We start from the raw sequence: 19,722 nt of genomic DNA, 5'->3' as shown, positions 1-19,722 counted from the left end.
GGTTTATGGAGACAAAGCTAATGTAGCATCCGATGAATGACACTAAAAATTATATTCAGACTCCAGAATCAATGCTAGAGTCAATGCTGACAACTGATTTGCAACAGTTCCCTCTAAGTCCGTAATGCATTTCTTTTTCTAAGCAGGGACAATTCTCAATTTTCATTGTCAGACATGACAAGAAAATCGATGCCAATACTCTCACTTGTGTGAGAATACAGACTAATACTGCAAACAGGCATCGCAACCTGCTTATTCTGTAAAATCCTGTGGGCTGGCACACGGAGTTGAGAGCGTTGCAGGCATCCATCCGCCTCAGTCCCACCGTGGATTAGGAGAAGGAAGAAACCTGTTACATCATGGGTGATAACCAAGCAGCTGTATTCACCAACCTTTGCAGGAGGAAAAGGTGGAAAAGTTTAGGCTGGTACCTTCGACAGAAATTTCTCAGTGAATCTCCTCCCTGCATCCTCCCAAAACTGAGATAACCCCAAAACTTCAAATTTGGCTTTAGCAGGACAAAGCCCTATTTTACTGCACCCAGTTGCACCCAGCTTTTCTGCTCAGTTTCGCTAGGCTTGGGTAAACTGCTTTTTGCTTTCTCTTGATCTCCCCAGGATGCAGGAGCCCTTGCCAAAAATAACTATGTTTTAATTTTCCTTCACAATTCCCTTGCAGAGGTCTGCACTGTTTTAATGCTGTAGCATCACATATCCTTTAATCCCTGCCTACACATTTTAACATTTCAAACACATGATTATTTATAAACGAAAAGCCACCGGGGCTTTGGTGAGGTAAAGTGGTTTAGTGGGGACTGAAACTGGGGAGGGGGGAGAAGGGAGGGTGAGTCATCATTTTCTGGTTTTAATCCTTCACTCCTCCTCTGGTTTGGGCTTTGTTATTAGCAGTAGCATTTATTCACTTTGAGCAGGGCCAAGACAGCAAACAAGTCCCCTGAATTTGAAAGCCAAACAATTCCAACGCCTAATTCAGCCGTGCACGCCTGCTCCAGGCTGTTCAATCCCCCGATTGAACAGCCTTTTTGTAGCCTAGGCTTTTCCCTCCTTTGAGTGCCAAGCCATCGGTGGCCTTTGGCTGGGGTTTTGTCTGTTCCCACCTGCTCCTGCGAGAGGGAGAACAGAGCGGGACGGAGTGACGCCATCCTCAAGTTTCGTGCCGTATTCAGGGCTGGGCATTGCCACACCGAAGGGAGCAAACGGGTTACAAAAACTGTTTGCAGGGACAAAGCAAGGCACTCGAACACCACCGCCGCTCCGATTAAAAACACCACTTGGAAACAAGTTGCACTGCAGACTGAAGGGGGGACAGCACTTGTTCCAAATCCCCTCTCCTTTTCAGTCGCTGCTCAATGGGGCAGCAAAAAAATTTGTCCTCCAGCCCAATTATACCACTCTGCTGACGCTGTAACAAGAGGAGAAAGAGCCATGACAGAAATAACAAGGTAACCCGCACCTCTAATGGAAGCAACAGCAGGGGGTAGAAAAATTAACTGCCATCACACACAATTTTTCTTCCCACTTCAAGCACCCTCTCCCACTCTAAACACTCCTTCTATACACACCTTCCTGGAAAAAAAAATAAAAAAACTCTCAGCCCAGCCTAGGAATCAACAGCATGTGAATCCCAGCCCTAGACTTTTTAGGGATGCTTAAGTTTGGAAAAAGCCTTAAGTGCGGATGCCTCAGGTTCAGCTGCTGTACCCACGTTTCTGTACCAAAATACTTGCACTCCGTTTCAAAAGTGTGAATAGTCTCGAGCTCCAAGTATAATTTAGGACAACTAAGAATATGCAGAACCTCTGAGAATTAGGCTAGTTATTTCAGTAAATTAACTAGGTAGCAACTGTGAAAATGCTGATGTTAGACAGTATTTTAGCTTCCTGGGCTATAAATGGATATAATTTTTACTTACCTGACAGGTGTGTCATGAGAATTAGCTAATATTGACACTTTGATCTTTAAAATGCTTTGCCAAGTATTAATTAAGGAAGGATCATTTTGCATTTAAAATAGCTAGTATTTTGAAGTTGAATTTGTCTCCATCCCTCCTAAGAAGGTAAAGAATCTTCTGTTTGTTTTTCTACATATTCCCCAAGAGATTATTTCAGAGAAATACGAGAAAGAAAGACTGACATGCGGATCTATGCCTCAAGGAAGATGAATGGATAGCTCTAAGTAACACCTCTAAAGGGGTACCTCTAAATAGCTATGTTGTGTTGCAAGATTCTTCTCTCCTGTGGGTCTTGTCAGCAGACCTGCAGACTTAGGTCATATGTTACCAAAATGTGGGGAGAAAGGACACCCTTACCTGCCCATAAACCACCTTTTTATAACTAACCTACTAGGATTTTTTACAAGGCAGGTGAGGTATGAGAAGTTCCTAACATGTTGCAGATATTCAAGTACTGCATCTACTGGTAAATCGTGGCCTCATTTCTCCGTAGAGGGAAAAGTGCCAACATATGGGCAAAACTATTACAGTTTCATCTGTAGCCAGTGATATGAAGTAAGTCCAAAGCTGCGCGATGCTTTTGTTAGATGGGTCACCCATGTAGGCTGCTGCCAGAGAAAGATGGAGAGCCACGGCTTGCCTGCGGAGCCAGCTCTCTCCCAGCCACTCTGCGCTCAATAATAAGGGCAGGACTTCCACCACGGCCACTCTTGTCACAAAGATCTAGCAGCAAAGGCATGACATTTGGCCTTTACACGGCCCAGTGACTATAAACCCAGATTAGAGGGAAATAGAAGACTATATTTGATAGCATATGGGAAAACAGCAGCGTAAGTCTCCAAATAAGCTGCTCTGCGCACCCCAGAGAGATCATTATGCAGGGCTTTCCTGTGGTTGCTACTGCTGGTAGGTACAGCCCGACCTGGTGTCACAGGCTACTCATGCTGGTAGCGCAGAGATGTTGTCTCTCCTGGAGCCACGGTATTTTCCTTACTGTCAGCCAGGCAGCACAGGGAAGACAGAGCCAAAGGGAAAGAAAAAAAGACGGGACACAGGTAGTGGAACAGATGCCAGAAAGCACAGGCATGAAGATAGAAGCAACACCTGTGTAGTGTCCGTCCCGCCTCCCGAAGGCCCTTTAGGGTCTCAGGGTGACGACAGCAGAATTTCTGTGAGAACATTTTGCAAAGCCCACATCTTGCTCTCCCCTGCTGCCCAAGACACATAGAAGATACTCAACAAATGTTACCCGATGTTTCGGTGACTTAAGTCCTATGGATCTAAAGATGGGTCTTAGAGGTGATTCTGGGGACCCAAGTCTGATTGTCATATCTAGAAAATACTACAAGAGAAGTTCCTTATGCAAATCCTTCACGATAGTCTCTATGATGGGAGACTTTTTCCCCTGCTCCCCTGCCTCATTTCATGCACAGCATAGACATTACTTAATGAACTAGCAACTCTTCAATATTTATTTTTCTCCTCATTATCCAGTGTAGCTCTCTGCCTTATTTACCACGCTATCCAAATGCTGCTGAGAATTATTTATAGCATTCATGATATAGGAGCCAAGTTCTTATAAACTACAATTACCAATTGATTTACAATACCCAGCTGGATCCTGAAACTAAGGTGGACGTTTTGGGGATGGGCACTGTTTTTGAGCAACTGCTTTATAATCCTAGAAGTCTACAGAGCATCTCTGCAGACTTTCCAGAAAAAACCTGCCTACCAGCAAGCAAAGCTTAGTGACAGCACATGACATGACGTGGTCCTCGCCCTTCACAAGGGTGTTTGAACCAGGCTATTTACAGTGCCAGAGCACACATTTAACATAAGAAATACTGTTGAAAACAGTGAACAAAACTCTCCGTGCTACATTAACAACTTGTTCCGGGGATCTCAGATTACAAGATGTGCAGTGAGAACCTAATTTTGGTATTTAATTAGGGCTGGGTGTTCTTTCCTCCAGCCCTGTGCACTTTCCTGCCTGTGCTCTACTTGACGGTGCCTGCTCCTGATTCCCTAAAGTACACGCTCCTTTTCCTTCTCCTTGCAGTCATTGCCTCAAGATTTTTCTGATGTATCATCAGTATAATGCAATACAATTACCAGCTTATCATCCCCTCTGGTCCATTTCACTTTTTTCCTAGCCTTTCCCTATTCTTTTAAGAGGAAAAAAAAAACCCCTTGCTCTCCCCACCTCCTCTCTCCTCTTCACCAGGTGAAGAAACACGGCAAACCACCGTTTTGCCGTATTCCTCCAGCATCCCAACTTTGGCTTTCAGCTCTATGAAAGGTCAGTCCAGAAGTTTGTTGGAAGAGAATAAAGAAGAAGATGTTTCTGCAAGTTTATTCCACTTTCTAGCTTTATGGGTAACCAAAGCCAAAATCCTACCAGTTATCCTACCAAGCCATTCATGTACTCCAACCCAAGTTTCAGATTTAATTTTCAATTTTCACAAAACAAAAATTATTAATAAATATCTCTGGATGCGCTAGGCATCGAAATGGATGATTGTAAGAGGAGGTGCTGGATTTCACGGTTTCAGGGCTCTACCTGCAGTTTGTGAGTGGCTGCAGGTAAAGCCACTCACCCTCTTGGTTCCTCTTAAGTGCTTTATTCCTTCCCTTGGGCTCTGCTGACTTTTTACGTAAGAATGCCTCCGTAGCCACTTCTGTGATACAAAACCAAAAGTATTTATGAAAAGGTATTTTCTCCTCTCCACATTAACTTGTTAATTTGGTGTTACTGCAAAAATCCCAGCCAACGTGAGGCCAATTAATCTTGAAAATTATTCAAGTTTAGAAGCATAGATCTATAATTTTCATGTCAGATAGGTGCAAGAGCCAGATCAAGAAGAAGGTTTCCATTTAGGAGCTCAGTCTACACATGCACAAAAGTAAAATATCAGAAAAATAACATCTACTGCAGATCACATTTATTTTTACGTAAAGGATAAAGTACTAGTATGCATCTCTCCGCAAGGATGTGTTTATTCCTTTGCCAGTTTCATGACGAGCTAATAATCACATTGCCAGTGTGACTGCCAGTGCCACTACTACTGTTTCCTGAAATACGGCTCTACTTCGTGTCTTTTATTTGCTTTCGCATAGATACTACATACATAAAATGACATTTTAACTGGGCACGTATCTTTTTACAATTCATCCCTTACTCAAATGGCGCTCTCCTGCTAAACAGGCACTTGAAAAAATACAGACAAAAAACCCCCCCAATATTCTGCTTATTTCACAAAAAATGGGAACTGTGGATAACAGTACCTCTTCCCAAGTTTCCCAGAAAAACAGTTGAAGATCAAGTTGACAAGAATAATGTGAAAGTAACTCAAGAAAAACTTATGCACGTACAAACTTGTCACACACAGGTGGAACTGTTCCAGAAGTGCCACTGGCATGAACAAGGTGACTCGAGATGTACTTTTAAGTAGTTTTAGAAGAAATTAAAGTGACTGGTCCCAGTAAATTACTTCAAACTTTGTTTTGTTTTATTCAATACATACCAGAAGGTTTTAAGGATTTGCTTTTGTATCTTATAAGCCTATATAGCTTTCAGATTGGGTCAGATATCAGTAACGTAGAGAGTCAATGCGCAGCCTAGTCTATAAATCTTTAGCTTAGGTACAATGTTGTCAAATCTGAGGATCTTCATTTCAAGCAACCCCATATCAGTAGACAGCTCTATATAAACCAGACAGCATTTCCGAATGTTTCTGCAGTAATTCACCGTTTCAGTACTATTGGTCAGTTAGCAATTATAGAAGACAAGTTTATAAAAGCCCAAAGGCTAAAATTAAGACTGTCCCAGCTTGTTAGACATTTAAGACAGGATCACTGTCCTATTTGACTTTAAGTCATGAATTCTGTGCTTTATCCAGCATTTGGAAAGGCTTAGCTGACTGCTTCCAAACTCATCAGGCAGGCCCTGGGAAATGGAAGGTGAGATCGTGGGAAAAATGTGATATGAAAAAATACTGGAATGAATCCGTGGCAGCTACAAGTTCATGACTATCGCTACCCCGCACACCAGAGCCACTCAAAGCCTCCTGGGGTACGACTTGCAGAGATACAGCTTTGCTTCACACACAAATATGTACGTACGTATACACATGTGCATGCGCACAGTTAGGGAGTTCACGTTATTATGAAATACAGCTAGGAAAAGCAATTACTTTAAGAAAAATAATGGGGTATTCACCAGCAAAGTAACAATTTCAAAAGTGTCTAGAAAATGAACCAAAGCTCTTATTGTTAGAGAACTATTGACTCCAGGTTTGAAAAAGTGACCTCAAGTGAGCAATGATGCACTTAGCCTGGAACTTGCAGCCACTGTATTTCACTCTAAATTGAATTGCCAATCCACAGTGCAATCTTCTTCTACTATAAACTCACATCTTTGGGGCAAGTATACCAAAAAATACTATATACTGGCTGCATTATTCCAAGTGAGGCTAAATTCCTCAGGAAACGGAAAATAAGTCCGCATTACAGAATTTAAGGATCCCCATGGGTATTTAGAGAGCGGCAGTGCTGTTTTTTTTTCCCTTTAAAGGGCACTTAGTGACAACTTCATGCTGACATTTTTCCTGCGAACCGTTCATAAGCGTGCAAATAACTAAAAGCACGTGGCCCCACTAAAAGCATTTAGGTACGTATAACCGACAGACCCATACGGAAAACCACATAATAGACATTTTACACCTCACACACATATGCACAATGATCAGATCCAGCATTCTCCCCATACTAAAAGCGGTCCTTTTAGTAAATCAGGCTGCCAATTTAGCATGTTTTATACTATCACCAATGCTGATGCTTTGCAAACATAAATAATTGACACATGCTATGAAATACTTACATTCACTTTTCCGCTAAGTCTTCTTCACTACAATCAAGTTATTTTCCAGGACAGTGTTTAATCTTCTTACTAAATAAAAGAAGGCAGCAATTAAAAATATGTTCATATGTGTTAAGCTGTGCTTAATCACCCTAAGTTTATGCACTTTAAAATATTAAGATCATGTATAGTGTCCCATAAACTTGTAATTTGTTTATATATAGGCAATTTTATTACATTTTAAACACAACTTTAGCACACCATAACTTTCAATCCTGAGGCTAAATGGGGCAATGTTCTGTATTTCAATAGCTGCTCGGATAATAAATCAGATGGACAGTTGCTCACAGATGTACAACTAATTACTGGAGAACTGAGAGCTCAACTGAAGTATTACCAGAAAGAATGCCTGGCATTACAGATGGGGTATTGTATGATTTGGCACTCCTCTAGCTAGAGCTTGAACACGCTCTTATCAATGGCAGTACTCAGCACCTCCCACGACCAAACATTTAAGAATGAAAGAGATACAGCGCCTGTCCCCCTAGGGAAGGATAAAATACCATCTGATATTGTTTAACATCACTGTACATGCCAAAAAGTGATAAAAAAGGGCTCATATAAATTCTTCAACACGACCGTGCAAATGACAACTGTCCTCGAAAAAATATCCCCATCAATAGACATAGCGAGTGCTGAATGCCCCAACCTATCTCTTACGCACACGTTATTTCTCAGTTACTTTTTAGCAGCGCGTGCAATGCCCACTCAAACAGTTTGCAGCAAATGCCGATGCATGCACTGAAGTATCACCACATGGCAGTCCCCAGGGGAGAGAGACCCCAAAACCCATCAAAATCCACCACCTTTTCTGCCAAGCCAGCTCAGCTGAACCTGGCTTTGAGGCTTGCATAACGCTGGCTCCCCAGGGAGGTAAGACACAAACATCAGCAGGGCTTTTATTTTCCCTTTGTGTTCCTTGAGGCTGCCCAGTACTAAAACAAGTTTATTTTGTTAATGTTCGATGGGATTTAATTTCTTGTTTGCATTCCTCATATCTAGTTGCTGTGGTAACATGTTCTTCAAGACTCCATATATTCATCTCTTCCCAGGGAAAAGCTGTTTGAGGGAACCTGAACACTAGCTGGAGGATGAAACTCAGCAAAATCATGAGATGAGGGACAGGGGAGAAGAGCTGGGTGAGATATTTAGACCACAGCTGCATGATACGGCCTAACTGGAGAGTGTAGGCTTGGACTGGGACTGAGTGAAGTCATAGGAGGGGAGTATAAGCAGAGCAGCCAACCCAAGAAACAGACAGACAAAAATTTTAGACTTTATGACCAAGGGAAAGGGCAGATTTCTTTCCATGTCTTACTGACAACAGGAAAAAACAGATCTGGTGCAACTTAAGCATATAAAGGAAAAGGAAATACAGAAGCAAAGGGAAGAGCAAAGGGATGTGAAAGATCATGATACTGTCAACAACAGCCAAGAAGGAAGGAGGTGGAGGTAGTCAGCAAGGAAACAAGACTTCATCCTGCTGGGGAGTTCCCTTTATACATCCATGCTGCCTCTCTCCTTTAGAGCATTTTTGCAAGCATTGCTGAACAGTGATTTAGGCACGTCTTGCATAGTTGTTTCACATCTCAGTTTTGCAGATGCAACAACTGAAGTGCATGGAAATTAGTATTTGGCTGAGCCTGGAAAAGGAATTGAATGCTGTCAGCCCTGACTGTTGTGTCCAGCCAGTTGTATCCCCAGTAATAAAGGTACAACCCTCCTAATAACATCAGAAATTGGGAAAACAGGTTCAACCATAACCCAGGAACTGGCAGAGAGTCATCAGACTACTTATGTGTCAGTTCTTACATGGGTACACCAGGCATTTTAGTCTGTAGTTGGTATCAGCTGTGCCAGAGAATGATGCCACCAAACTGTACTCAATTTTCTGTGTTAGAAAATAGGAAGCCTTTTTCATAAGAGGCTTGGGACATGAGCCAGAAATCTCACTCACTGTCTTCCTATTTATTCAGACTGAGTCATCAGATTTTCCAGGTTTCTCCACTCAAATGGCATGCTGCTTTGGCTAGATTTAGATGGACACAGGTGGTACCATCTGCTGCAAGGCTTCCTGGTTTTGTTTGCTTTTGTTTTTTCCTTTTACCTCCTGGCTCATAACACAACAGCTCTTTTTCAGTATCTTATACTGGAACACCATGAGGAATTGGTCTTTCATGGTATGGGCTTGACCAGCTGGCCAGTCAAAATGGACTGCTTCAACTAAAGGAACTAAAATACACATTGCCATCATGGGTCCTCTGACAGCTGGAGGCTCATGCAGACTGACCTGAAGTTATAAGTATTTAGGTGACAATAGGGAATTTGCTCTTCAAAGCTGACAGAAACCATAAGCACAAACGGAGCAAGTGTGTAGGGGGATGCTCATTCAAGCTAACTTCAGTCTAACAAGGTTATCTTCCTGTTTCTTCTCCCTCCGCTGGCTTGACAGAGGGGGTCCTGCCACAGATCACCTTCTGAAGGAGGAATCACTCTTCCCTGAGCTGCTTTTCAGAGGAGACCTCGTCTCCCCTCCATAACCCGCAGAGGACAGCAGGGAGATTACTGCCATTAGACTACATTTAGCTCTTGCCCTTCCCACCCCAATCTGAACACACGTAACTGCTCCTGCTTTTCATATAAAACAATTTCCACCTTTCAAACTGAAGTACCCCTTTAGGACAAAAGGACGAAGACAACCATGGACGTGTCATGCAGTTTAGACCATCAGGACAGGTCAATAACCCAGCAGAGACAGGACAACTGCAAATAACCTCCCCATCCTGCGAGTACCCTCTCCCTCATCAGGCAGCTGCGCCTCTGTATTTAGGGTGAATGTCTCAGATACCATAATCTCAAAAAGATGATAAACTCAAGCTGATCCGTTGTGTCCAAGTGCAAAATTTTGCAAGCGGATAATGTGCTGCCCCAGTGCTGCGGCTGTCGGGGAAATCGTGGCTTCCAAAAGCTGCAAGGAACAAAGCACTGCACCCGTCCTGCGGTGCCTAAAGCCCACGCTGCTATAAGTAGGAGTAAGAACATATTGAGGGTTTTTTTTTTATTTGTTTGCTTCTAGAGCTAAAAACAGATCCTAAACCACATTTCTTTGAGGGAGGCTTTTTGTTTGTTTGTTAGAAAGGGCAGGCACTGGGTCAGGGATAGAAAGTTGTACTATCCGGTTCCCAGACACAGACCTTATTCCCTCGAGCCTTCAGCTATATGTAACACATGGAGCAGATACTTTTCATATAGGCTTGTATACACCCATGGAAATTTTATTTGGCTGTTGAGCTAACAAGCATGGTGCACTTGATAGGAGGGAGCGCATAGGGTAACACTGCACACTGCTCTCTTGAGCTTAATTTTGAAAACGGATCCTCACATTTCAGTGCTGGGAAGGCTACGTTACAACACTGAGATCATGTCCATATGGAGACAGGATATAGAATTTACTATTAAAAACTTCAGGGTGATATCAAATGTCAGCTTAAGACTCTAAACATCGCAGTGTATTTACATCTCTAATTAACTCTGTATCACAATTCTACACTCCAATATCTGGCCAATGCTGTATCTTCCCTCAACTTCAGCTCTCCAGCTTACGTCGCTCTTGGTCATCTCCACTCTGCCCTCTCCACCTCCTTGACCTCAGAGACACCCGCTCCACTTTTAGCACATGAACTCCAGAGTTTTATTACTGACTTCGTTTCTGTCTCCTCCGCTTGGCTATCTTGGGCTTAGTATCCTCCTTGTCTTGAAGCTGCTCAACTCAGCTCTACCTTCAACACACTGAAACCTGAGACTGCTTAAACTCTTTTCTTTTGCTTTGGTTTCCAGTCAATCCCACATACTTTTGACCTCAAATCGATGCACTATGAAAAGACCTTGACCAACTCTGGCCAAAAATTAACAGAATACTGAAATAATAACAGAAGTGTTTAATATTGCTGGATATACCTCAAAGGAACAACCGCTTTCACTCAGCCCTTTCATTTTGCTCTTCCTGTAGTTTGTGGGGCAAAAAGAACAAAAAATTAAAAAAAAAAAAAAAAAGAAAGAAAAGAAAAAGGAAAAAAACCCACATATGCTGGAGTTTTTTGTTCTTAAAATTTAAGTGTCTCATACCAAAATCTGAGTTCTACAGATACACTATAAGAACAAAGACCAGCATAACCCAAAACTGAAACCCAGTAATTTAAGCTCCATTACCCTTTCTGAATATCCTTCATTTAAGTCTAAGGAGACTAAATATCTTATCTCTTTATAGACCCTTGCAGAGAGATTTCTTAACTACAGAATTAAACACACTAACCACAAAGTACTTCTTTCTCTGCTCTCCCTTCTGACCAGTCTAAAAATCGTACCTGCTCTTTCAACAGCATTTCACCGCAAAGATTAAACAGCAAGAACGCTACCCTGTGAACTGCCAACAGGTTCAGATCCAGCATCTCGCATATTAGGGCAAGAATCGAAGTGAGCATCAGTGGAGGAGCAGAGAGTAGCACTTTTTCCAGCCTCTTCAGATCATCATTTATCAAACCTTACAATTGATATTGGACAACAGTGTTCCCTGCCTGGTCACTCACATAAGGCGACAGGGCTCCTCTCTGACAGGCAGGGTGCTGTGCCAGCACCGAGTGTTGATCCATACATGTCAAGCTGCCTGGCCACTCGGCATAAGAACAGAGAAGCAACCCCAATTTCTCAAAAGCTATTTGAGAAGGAGGAGTTAAGGTGATAAATTCAAAATCATAAACGGTACAGTCTATGCCCATGACTTTTCAAATGCCATTTGGCAAATTGTTTCAAAATGAATCTTGTGAGAAGTAACTTATATCACGGTACAGGAGGCTTACACATGCCGATGTAAGTGTCTCATCAAACCTGGTAGTTTCTCTGTATGCAGTACAGCCAAAGGAATAAGGTAGGCTTTTCCAGAAGGCAATTGAAACTGGGTTTCTTTCTCTTACTGTTGGCTAGAGAGGCATCCCAGTCGCTCACGTTAGAAGTCTGATTTGTTAAAGTGAATATCTTCATTATGCAATGGAATAACATCTTACTTTTGTGCCCTCTGGCTAAAAAAGATTCAGAAGTTACTGAAAAACTCATCAATGTCTTTACTCCGATATACTCTGCATAAACACAGACAGTAAAGGACCTCTCTTCAGTAGTTTAGCAGGGTCTTTTCAGTTTTTAAGATGACCACACGCAGACTTTCAACAGCCGTCTTATTAGCCTTTTCACCAAGCACTTTGCTTTCTCCACATCTGTCAGGAGACCAGAGTGGACTTCTCAGACAGTTGCCGAGGCAGATTTTTCATTTCTAACTCACCCAGCTTCCTGAGTAATAAAGGCTGCCTGCAAGCGGGAACCCAATCTCTGACCATTAAGTAAACACTTGCCACTTATATTCTAGCTGAAGGTTAATCATCAAGTAGTTTACAAAACAACTGCTACTTTGGAGGCCAAAGGTGAATTCCTACGGTCACTGAAGCACGAGTTTCCACACGGCCAGAATTGCTGTCCTGAACACACATGCGTGTGTTAAGGCATTCACACTGGAAAAGGCTACAGGAGCAACCAACACACTCTTATGTAAAGCCAGAAAGCACTCACACTTCCACTTTGATGAGCCTGTGTATTTAGCTAGCCTCGCTTAGTTAAAATTCATTCATATGTCTCTACCTGTGAAGAGCACACCGTGCGTGAGGTCCCAAACAGACAAGCCTTTATTGTCCAAGGGGCAGAGTGTAAAATAAATTCAAACGCTCTTTGTGATTACTGTTACTCCCTTGGCTGACTTTAGACAGCACTTTTTCAGCATGTGAGGACACCGAATTTTTCTCCGAAGCCTTCCCCCTTTCTCTGACAGCAAACGGGCCAAGGCCAGCCGCCGTGACACACTGCCTCCATGCAAGGGGCCGATGTATGCAACCCAGTGGTCCCCCGGCAATGCAAGATGCTCCCCACATCACGAGCATCACCTAGTGCAGGTGACAGGAGAGAGACCACTGCTACACAGCAGAACAAAGTTCACTCTTAGTTTTCCAGGAATTCAACATAATACTGGCACAGCCAAGTTTTTAAATTACCCCTAATTCAAAATTACCAAAAGCTCACAAATTCAGTTTTCCTTTCACTTTCCTATTCCTTCAAAGTCCTAAAATGATATTGCCGTTTCCCTCTGTTCGCAATTCTCAGATAATCCTCTTTTTTTTTTTTTTTCTTTTTTTTTCCTTCTCTCTCTCCTTTGGCTGTTGAGGGCCAGGGAAGAGAAGAGACATAGAGAGAGGTACACTGGAAAATGAAGCAGACTGCCATCTATGTTTGTGCTGACGACAAAAACCAGTATAAACACAGATGAGTCAGACTAGTCTGCATTCACCAGCAGTTTTCAAAGTACTGAAGTAGCTCAGTCATTTCAAAATACCATTAAGTATTCCACTGACAAGAATTATTAGGAAGCTTGTATTATTCTGGCGATGTGCAGACTTACAGGTAGCTCTGCACTCGCCGTAAAATGTTCTACAGCTGCTGCTTTGGCTTAAAACAACCCCAGCAACACCAGCCACCCCCCTTCACAAAACACAGCTGTTAACTACTCACTGAAGAACACAAAAATTCACCAAAATTGTCCTACGACCATTACTGTTCAATCAACATAAATCGTGCAACATCCAAGGACACTGCTTCAGAGCCTCCCACCTCAAAAAAGAAAATCAGTATCTGCTCTGTCACATTCCCTCTTTCATCTTCATGTCGTTGAAGGCATTCCACAGGCAGTTTTATTTCTGAGAGCACTGATTTTCGATCGATCTGCTCTGGCCTGGATTTGAAATAGGATACTACATGAAATTGGATCCTGGGAGCCTCAAACATGCCCAGGCTTGCACAGGAGGTTAAACAAAAAGAAAAAGAAGGGTTTTTTTTAAATGCAGGGTGCTAGTAAAACTGTTTTTAAAATGCCCTCCATTTCTCTCGACTGTAAGTAATATATTACCTCTATAAAGTCTTTTATATCAAGCTCCTGAAATTCTTTATTATTTATACAACGCCATTGGTGCACACCTCGCCTTAGAAATATGCATTTTAATAGTCAACTGAAGTGATCCAAACCACCAAGGTAATTAAGACTGCTTTAAAATTGGCTTCGCTACCTTTCCCCATACATCTGCCAAGCTACGGCCCGGTCCTGCAGTCTCTTCATCACGTAGTCAGTGGGAGCACTCGCACAAGAATTTGAAGGTTTACTCCCTAAATTACCAAATGCAGCCTGCCTTATTGGAAAAAAGGAGCAGGCATGACTGTGGGAGTGTGAAAAAGGAGAGGGAAAAATGCTAAGTGTGGAAAGGTAAAAAGGAGAAAAGATCGTTAAATGGGGAATGCGGCATGGATGAGAGGACTGGGTGACATAAGGAGACAGGAGCAAAGGATGGTGTGGAAAACAAGAGGAAAAGCATAAAAGGATGGAGAGCTTCCCCTGAACACTGTAGGGCTTTAAATGCATTTGCAAGACGTTGAAAAGAGAAGACAGCGCAGGAGGAACATTTACAGACTATTAGCTGTATTTTAAATTTTTATTTAAAAAGTAAAAATTACCCAAGGTTCACTTTCCACGCCTTTTTCGTCCCCCAATGGGAAATTATTGTCTGTGGAGCAGAGTATGAGATGCTGTGAGGACTCCTGGCACGGCGAGCCAGGCAAGCCTTGCCAGAGCCCAGGTGGAAGGACTGGTGAAGTTTCTGGTGTCTCCTTTGATTGCGACTGATTTTTCCCAGGATAGCCCATTGCACTGCAAATTTTGTTTCTTTTGTTTATATCTAAAAGTGCAAAAAGGAATCACTGCAAAGCCCCGTTAGAAGCTTGAGGGAAATTTTATCTTCCCCACTGAGAAATGTGTAAAAATCAGAACCTTCTCATTAATACAACAGTGGCCTGGCTGTGCCTCTTGCTGGCCAGATCAGAGACCATCACAGCAATCCAAGTTTAAATACCAGGGATGTCTCATTTGTCCATCAAAACCAAGGAACAAGGCAACTCTGCCTAATTATCAGGAATATAAGAACACTTCCCTCCTTCAAATCAAGCAGAAGGGCTCTTCTCATCTTCAGTGCCTCTCAGGGAATCAGCCTGATCCCCCTCACCCCTCCTTGCTTCCTCTGTGAGCTGTCTTCCTAATCTGGAATCCTTCAGAGCTGGGAACTGGACCCCCTGCCTTGATTCCCATCATCTGCACCGATTTATGTTAGCAAGCCAGGCCAGCTGGCCGCCTGCACACCCAAGGAGCCCACATGCTCTAATACTGTGCCCTTCTTAAAAAAAATAATCACAAAACCAACCCCAAAAAAGCACAACAGGCCAGCAGAGCTTTGCCTGCCAGGTTAAAACTTGCTCCCTGCCCTGTAAAATTAACCTACCTGCTGCTGCTGAGCACAGATACTTACAGAATCATGGGATCATAGAATAGTTTGGGTTGGAAGGGACCTTTAAAGGTCATCTAGTCCAACCCCCCTGCCATGAGCAGGGACATCTTCAACTAGATTAGGTTGCTCAGAGCCCCGTCCAACCTGACCTTGAACGTTTCCAGGGATGGGGCATCTACCATCTCTCCTGGAAACCTGTGACAGTGTTTTACCACCCTCATTGTAAAAAATTTCTTCTTTCTATCTAGTCTAAATCTCCCCTCTTTTAGTTTAAAGCCATTAATCCTTGGTGTAGCTGCTCCTCTAGTGGGTGAGCCCCTCCTCTGCAAATAATTCAAAGGTATTTCTAGGCTGGGGGAAGGGTGCAGACTTTTTGTTTTTGTTTCACTAGGAAAGATACGTATGTTGGTGGGGTTTTTTTTTAAAAAAGAAACCACTCCAAACAGCGATAGGAGCTAGGCTCGGGCTGATACTGCCCTATCTTGCAGAGCAAGTCACGGCAGGTTCTGTAATCGCAGGCTCTGCAAACACTGATTTTACCCCCCTGCACAGGACCTTAACTCGCCCGGGGCTCCTGAGCAGAGGACGCCTGTGTTCGCAGCCACTGGCATCAACAGGGAATGGCCTGGCAAAACCCCTGCTGATGCAATGGTCCAACTAACTTCAGCTCTTCCCTGGCTAAAAACCTGCTTGCTTTTTTTTTTTTTTTTCCTTCCCATTAAATCTCTTTCTTTCGTATTTACCTGGGGCACGAGCTACGGGAAAAAGTGCTTGTTTTTCAGTTCAAGCACTTTTTTTTCCCGCCAGCGGAGGAAACCGTGTTTGGATCCACACGAAGGGAAACGCAATATTTATAAAGGAAGTTCCCACACTTCCTCTTCAAACAAATCGCTCCTGGCTGGGTTTGCAATTACAACCCTACCGTAAAAAGGCGGGGGGAGGGAGGGGTAAACACACATCGAGCGTATTATTTCCTTCTAAAGTCACTTGTCTCTGAAAAGGCACCTTCCAGAGAGGAAAGAGTTAAGCACTTGGGACAAACTGTCAAGTTTTCAGTAACTAATTTACTCTTCCTGTAGGCCTGGAGGAAATCCACAGCCGCCACAAATATTCCTTGCTCGCTTCAATACTACTCTTTGTGAAATGGATTTTAATGGCCAAGCAAAGTGATCCAAACCGCAGATGTAATTAAAGCCGCTGAAACCGGCTCCGGGAAAGGCTGGGAAGCGCCCCGTGCCCCGTCTGGGGGTGGCCGCCGTGGTGCAGGCTGGCGGTGACACCGGGAGGCCTTGGCTTCATCCTTATCGCAACGTGCCATGTCGCTGCTGATGGGACAGACCCCGGGCTCGCTGGGAGGGCGACAGGGGTGTTACAGGACGGAGATGCGCGGCAGGAGATGGAGAGAGAGCCAGCAGCTCCCTGCAGCAGCTCCCCGCGCTGCCAGCGACCCGGGCAAGCCCGTGCGGGACCTCTGCGGAGGGGATGCTGCTCCGGTCCCGAGGAGCATCTGCTCTCGCCCTGTTTACTTCCAATGCCCTGCTCCCTAGGTTATAAACCTCTGCCACCGCAAGCCCACTGGGTTGTAATGCTGCAGTGTTAAAAACCTCTCTCATCCATAGGAAAACTGTATTTGACAAGCTAGATTTCCCTCCGCACGCAGCAATTCATGTCTGCAACAATAGCATAGGAAGGACAGAGATTTTCCTGACAATTCACGGTAAATCAGCTTCCTATTTGAACCGACATACCTTAATTTCTTCTGTGGTGAGTCAAACGGCTAGTCTGCCTGAAAGGTCGGTAATCCCCTGGTATTGAAACACCCCTATTAGATCCATACCCAGCAAAGGAAGAACAAAGTTTTCCCGAAACTCCTGTGCAAAGCGTGGGAGGATGGAAAATAAGATCAGCATACCTTGCTGAAAATAGTTCTTGAGATAAAAGATGTGATTGCTTTGGCACTAACTTCTCCCTCCTCCTTCCCTCCCCTCCTTAGCCACGCCGAGGTGTGAAAGGCTTAGGAAACTCCCTGTCCCTACTCCGTGTTTTTTTTTCATGTTTAATTTTAGATTAGAACACAATTGGATTTGGACTTGATTAACCTTTCATCCAAAGAAAATCCCACACCTTTTAGTTACTAATTCCATTTGATAACAGCTGCAGAAAACTAACTCCATATTTTTGAAGTTAAATCATTGCCAAATTCTGTTTTCAAGCACCAGCTGCCCAGAATAAGACTAAAGAACTTCCCAAAACAATTATGTTTAAATTATTAATTAAAACCACTTGGAATATTATGATTAAAATCAATTAGTTTATGCAAAGAGATCTACAAACCTGAAACAGAGTTACAGTGAAAGAAATTCGTCGGCTGATGAATAATTAATACAGCTCTTCATTTGTTTCACCTCGCGTGCCAAGTAGCACAAAAGAAAAGTCATTAATACGAGCAGATCGCAGAGCTAACAGAGATCATTACACATTTATAACCACTAAACTGTTTAAGTGGAAAGTTTGCAGGGTAAAAAAAAATCCCCCTGCAATATCGGGTTCAGAACAAAGAACCCCAATTTTGTCCATCTGGATGAAACAAAGAGGAAAGAAAAGAAACGCAGAGCTGCCTCTGAGGTTGGTTTGCTGTAGGTAAGCGGCAAGATCTGTCATCAGCTGTAAGGAAGCGAGGTGCTTCTCTGAAACCTCTGTCTTCAGACCTGCGAGTACGATCCATGAAGGCATCTGGCCTGCCTGGCCTCCCCATTTCTGGGAGCAAAACCCCACGGCTTGGGCAATTACCTCCACGTGCTTACCACGAAGGCATATGCTTTTATATCCACACACTCACACGCTTTTTCCTCTCAGCCACCGAAAGAAGCATTTTTCTACTCTGACAGGCTACAGGTCCCTTGGCAAAGTACATTTCTTCTTTTAAAAACAGTGGGTTTTAGTAAACAATGTGCAGATTTCCTGGGGATTACCAGAACTACATACCTCTTGTTAAACAGTGCTTCAGTGACATAAGATGATGTCAATGGAAGATCAGCGTAAATCACTCGTTGCTGCACAACTGAAAACTTAGTGTGTGTTAATTTATAACATTCCTTAACTCAGTTATTTGGGTTGGAGTGGGTGGGAATCGGTGGGGTAAAACACAAGCAAACAGTCGCTTGTCTGATGCTACTCCACTTTCATCCTACTTAACCATTTCTCTCCTGCTAAACCTTTACACCATTTCAAAGAAAAAGTTGGATTTGTACATGTTTGGTTTTATTTTCAAAAAGACTCAGAGTATCTCTCCAAAGAATGTCAGAGATTAAAAAAGCACCCATGGTGGGAGAACATTCATTGCCTTTTTAACGCTGAATTACAGCAGAGAAGTTAAGAAATGAGGTTGGTGTTTTATCAAAGAGCTTCCTGCACGCTCTGTTACCAGCTCCTCTGCTTGAGGCGACAACGGGGGTATTTTCACACTATGAAAACCTTGACTTTGCAACACATTTCTGCTCCAAATGGCAGGCTCACCTGCCTCCCTCAATACACAACATGCCTTCCTTCTCCTTCCCTCATTACGTTACTCTCGCTGCGCTTTTTTTTCAGTGCTTTTCCCCATAGCCTTCTCTGTGTCCCGTTAGCAGAAAACAGAGAGTGCAGCCAGTAACATTAGACTTGAACTTTCTACCTCCTGACATTAGCGGACTCAAAAAACTAGACAAAACAAGCTGTCCCATTTCTCGACATTGTCTGTGCACTGATCTCAGAATCAAACCCCGTTCTGGTCAGGAATGATAAATGATGCGACTTCCTCCATGATAAACGATGCAACTTTCTCCAAACAAAGCTTAGCCAACTGTGTCGTGCAAAGCCTGCCTTGACTTGCCTGGAACTGTCTCTAACATGGATAAAGAACAGCCATGAAACTCATCTTCACTTCTGAGGGCAACTGTGGTTCTGCACAGAGAGTCCCAGCAGAAGAGTACTGTTTTCCTAGTATTGTTTTAAGGCTAATTGCCCCTGCCTCTCGGCTAATACTAAAGCAGCTACATGGCTTACAGAAGTGTTTTGTCGCTGCTAATCTGGGACTATCTGCCCCATGTTTCAGGTCACAGTGTGGACAGCCTTGGAGAAACAGGGCTCCAGTTCACAGCCAGCGAGAGCAGCCAGACCCATCCTGATGCACCCATCCTTCGGAGCATGACACCAAGGCAGGGCGCCCAGTTCCCGAGAGCATTCACTCACCAGCGGCTGAGAACAGGCTTATCTTTCACACCATTTAAAAACGGGAAATCACATTTTGACGGGTCCAGCCTCCCAGGTTAGCTTCGTTGGTTTTGCTGAGAATGTGAAATACACACAGTCTCGCCAGACATGCCATTTGCAGGGCTGGGATAAAAACTTGATCTCTTTGCAAATAAGAGG

At 43.4% G+C, this 19,722-nt stretch overlaps 1 protein-coding gene across 6 annotated transcripts in view; it reads right to left on the bottom strand.

The window, feature by feature from the left end:
- The window catches only part of PLXNB2 (plexin B2), a 260,101-nt gene that overhangs the window by 110,478 nt on the left and 129,901 nt on the right, over positions 1-19,722 (bottom strand). For 5 of the 6 annotated variants that reach the window (XM_054217236.1, XM_054213852.1, XM_054215554.1 and 2 more), the window contains one exon: positions 6,851-6,919. In XM_054217236.1, coding sequence (XP_054073211.1) covers positions 6,851-6,852 — 2 coding nt within the window. In that variant the 5' untranslated portion in view covers positions 6,853-6,919. Of the gene's footprint in view, positions 1-248; positions 6,803-6,850; positions 6,920-19,722 lie in introns of those variants that run through there. The other variant, XM_054218076.1, reaches the window with a different exon arrangement.

The sequence above is a fragment of the Rissa tridactyla genome, chromosome 1 (genome assembly GCF_028500815.1).
Source record: "Rissa tridactyla isolate bRisTri1 chromosome 1, bRisTri1.patW.cur.20221130, whole genome shotgun sequence".
NCBI lineage: Eukaryota > Metazoa > Chordata > Aves > Charadriiformes > Laridae > Rissa > Rissa tridactyla.
Note: the sequence above shows the minus strand (reverse complement) of the source record. Positions and strands in the feature narration are given on the sequence as shown.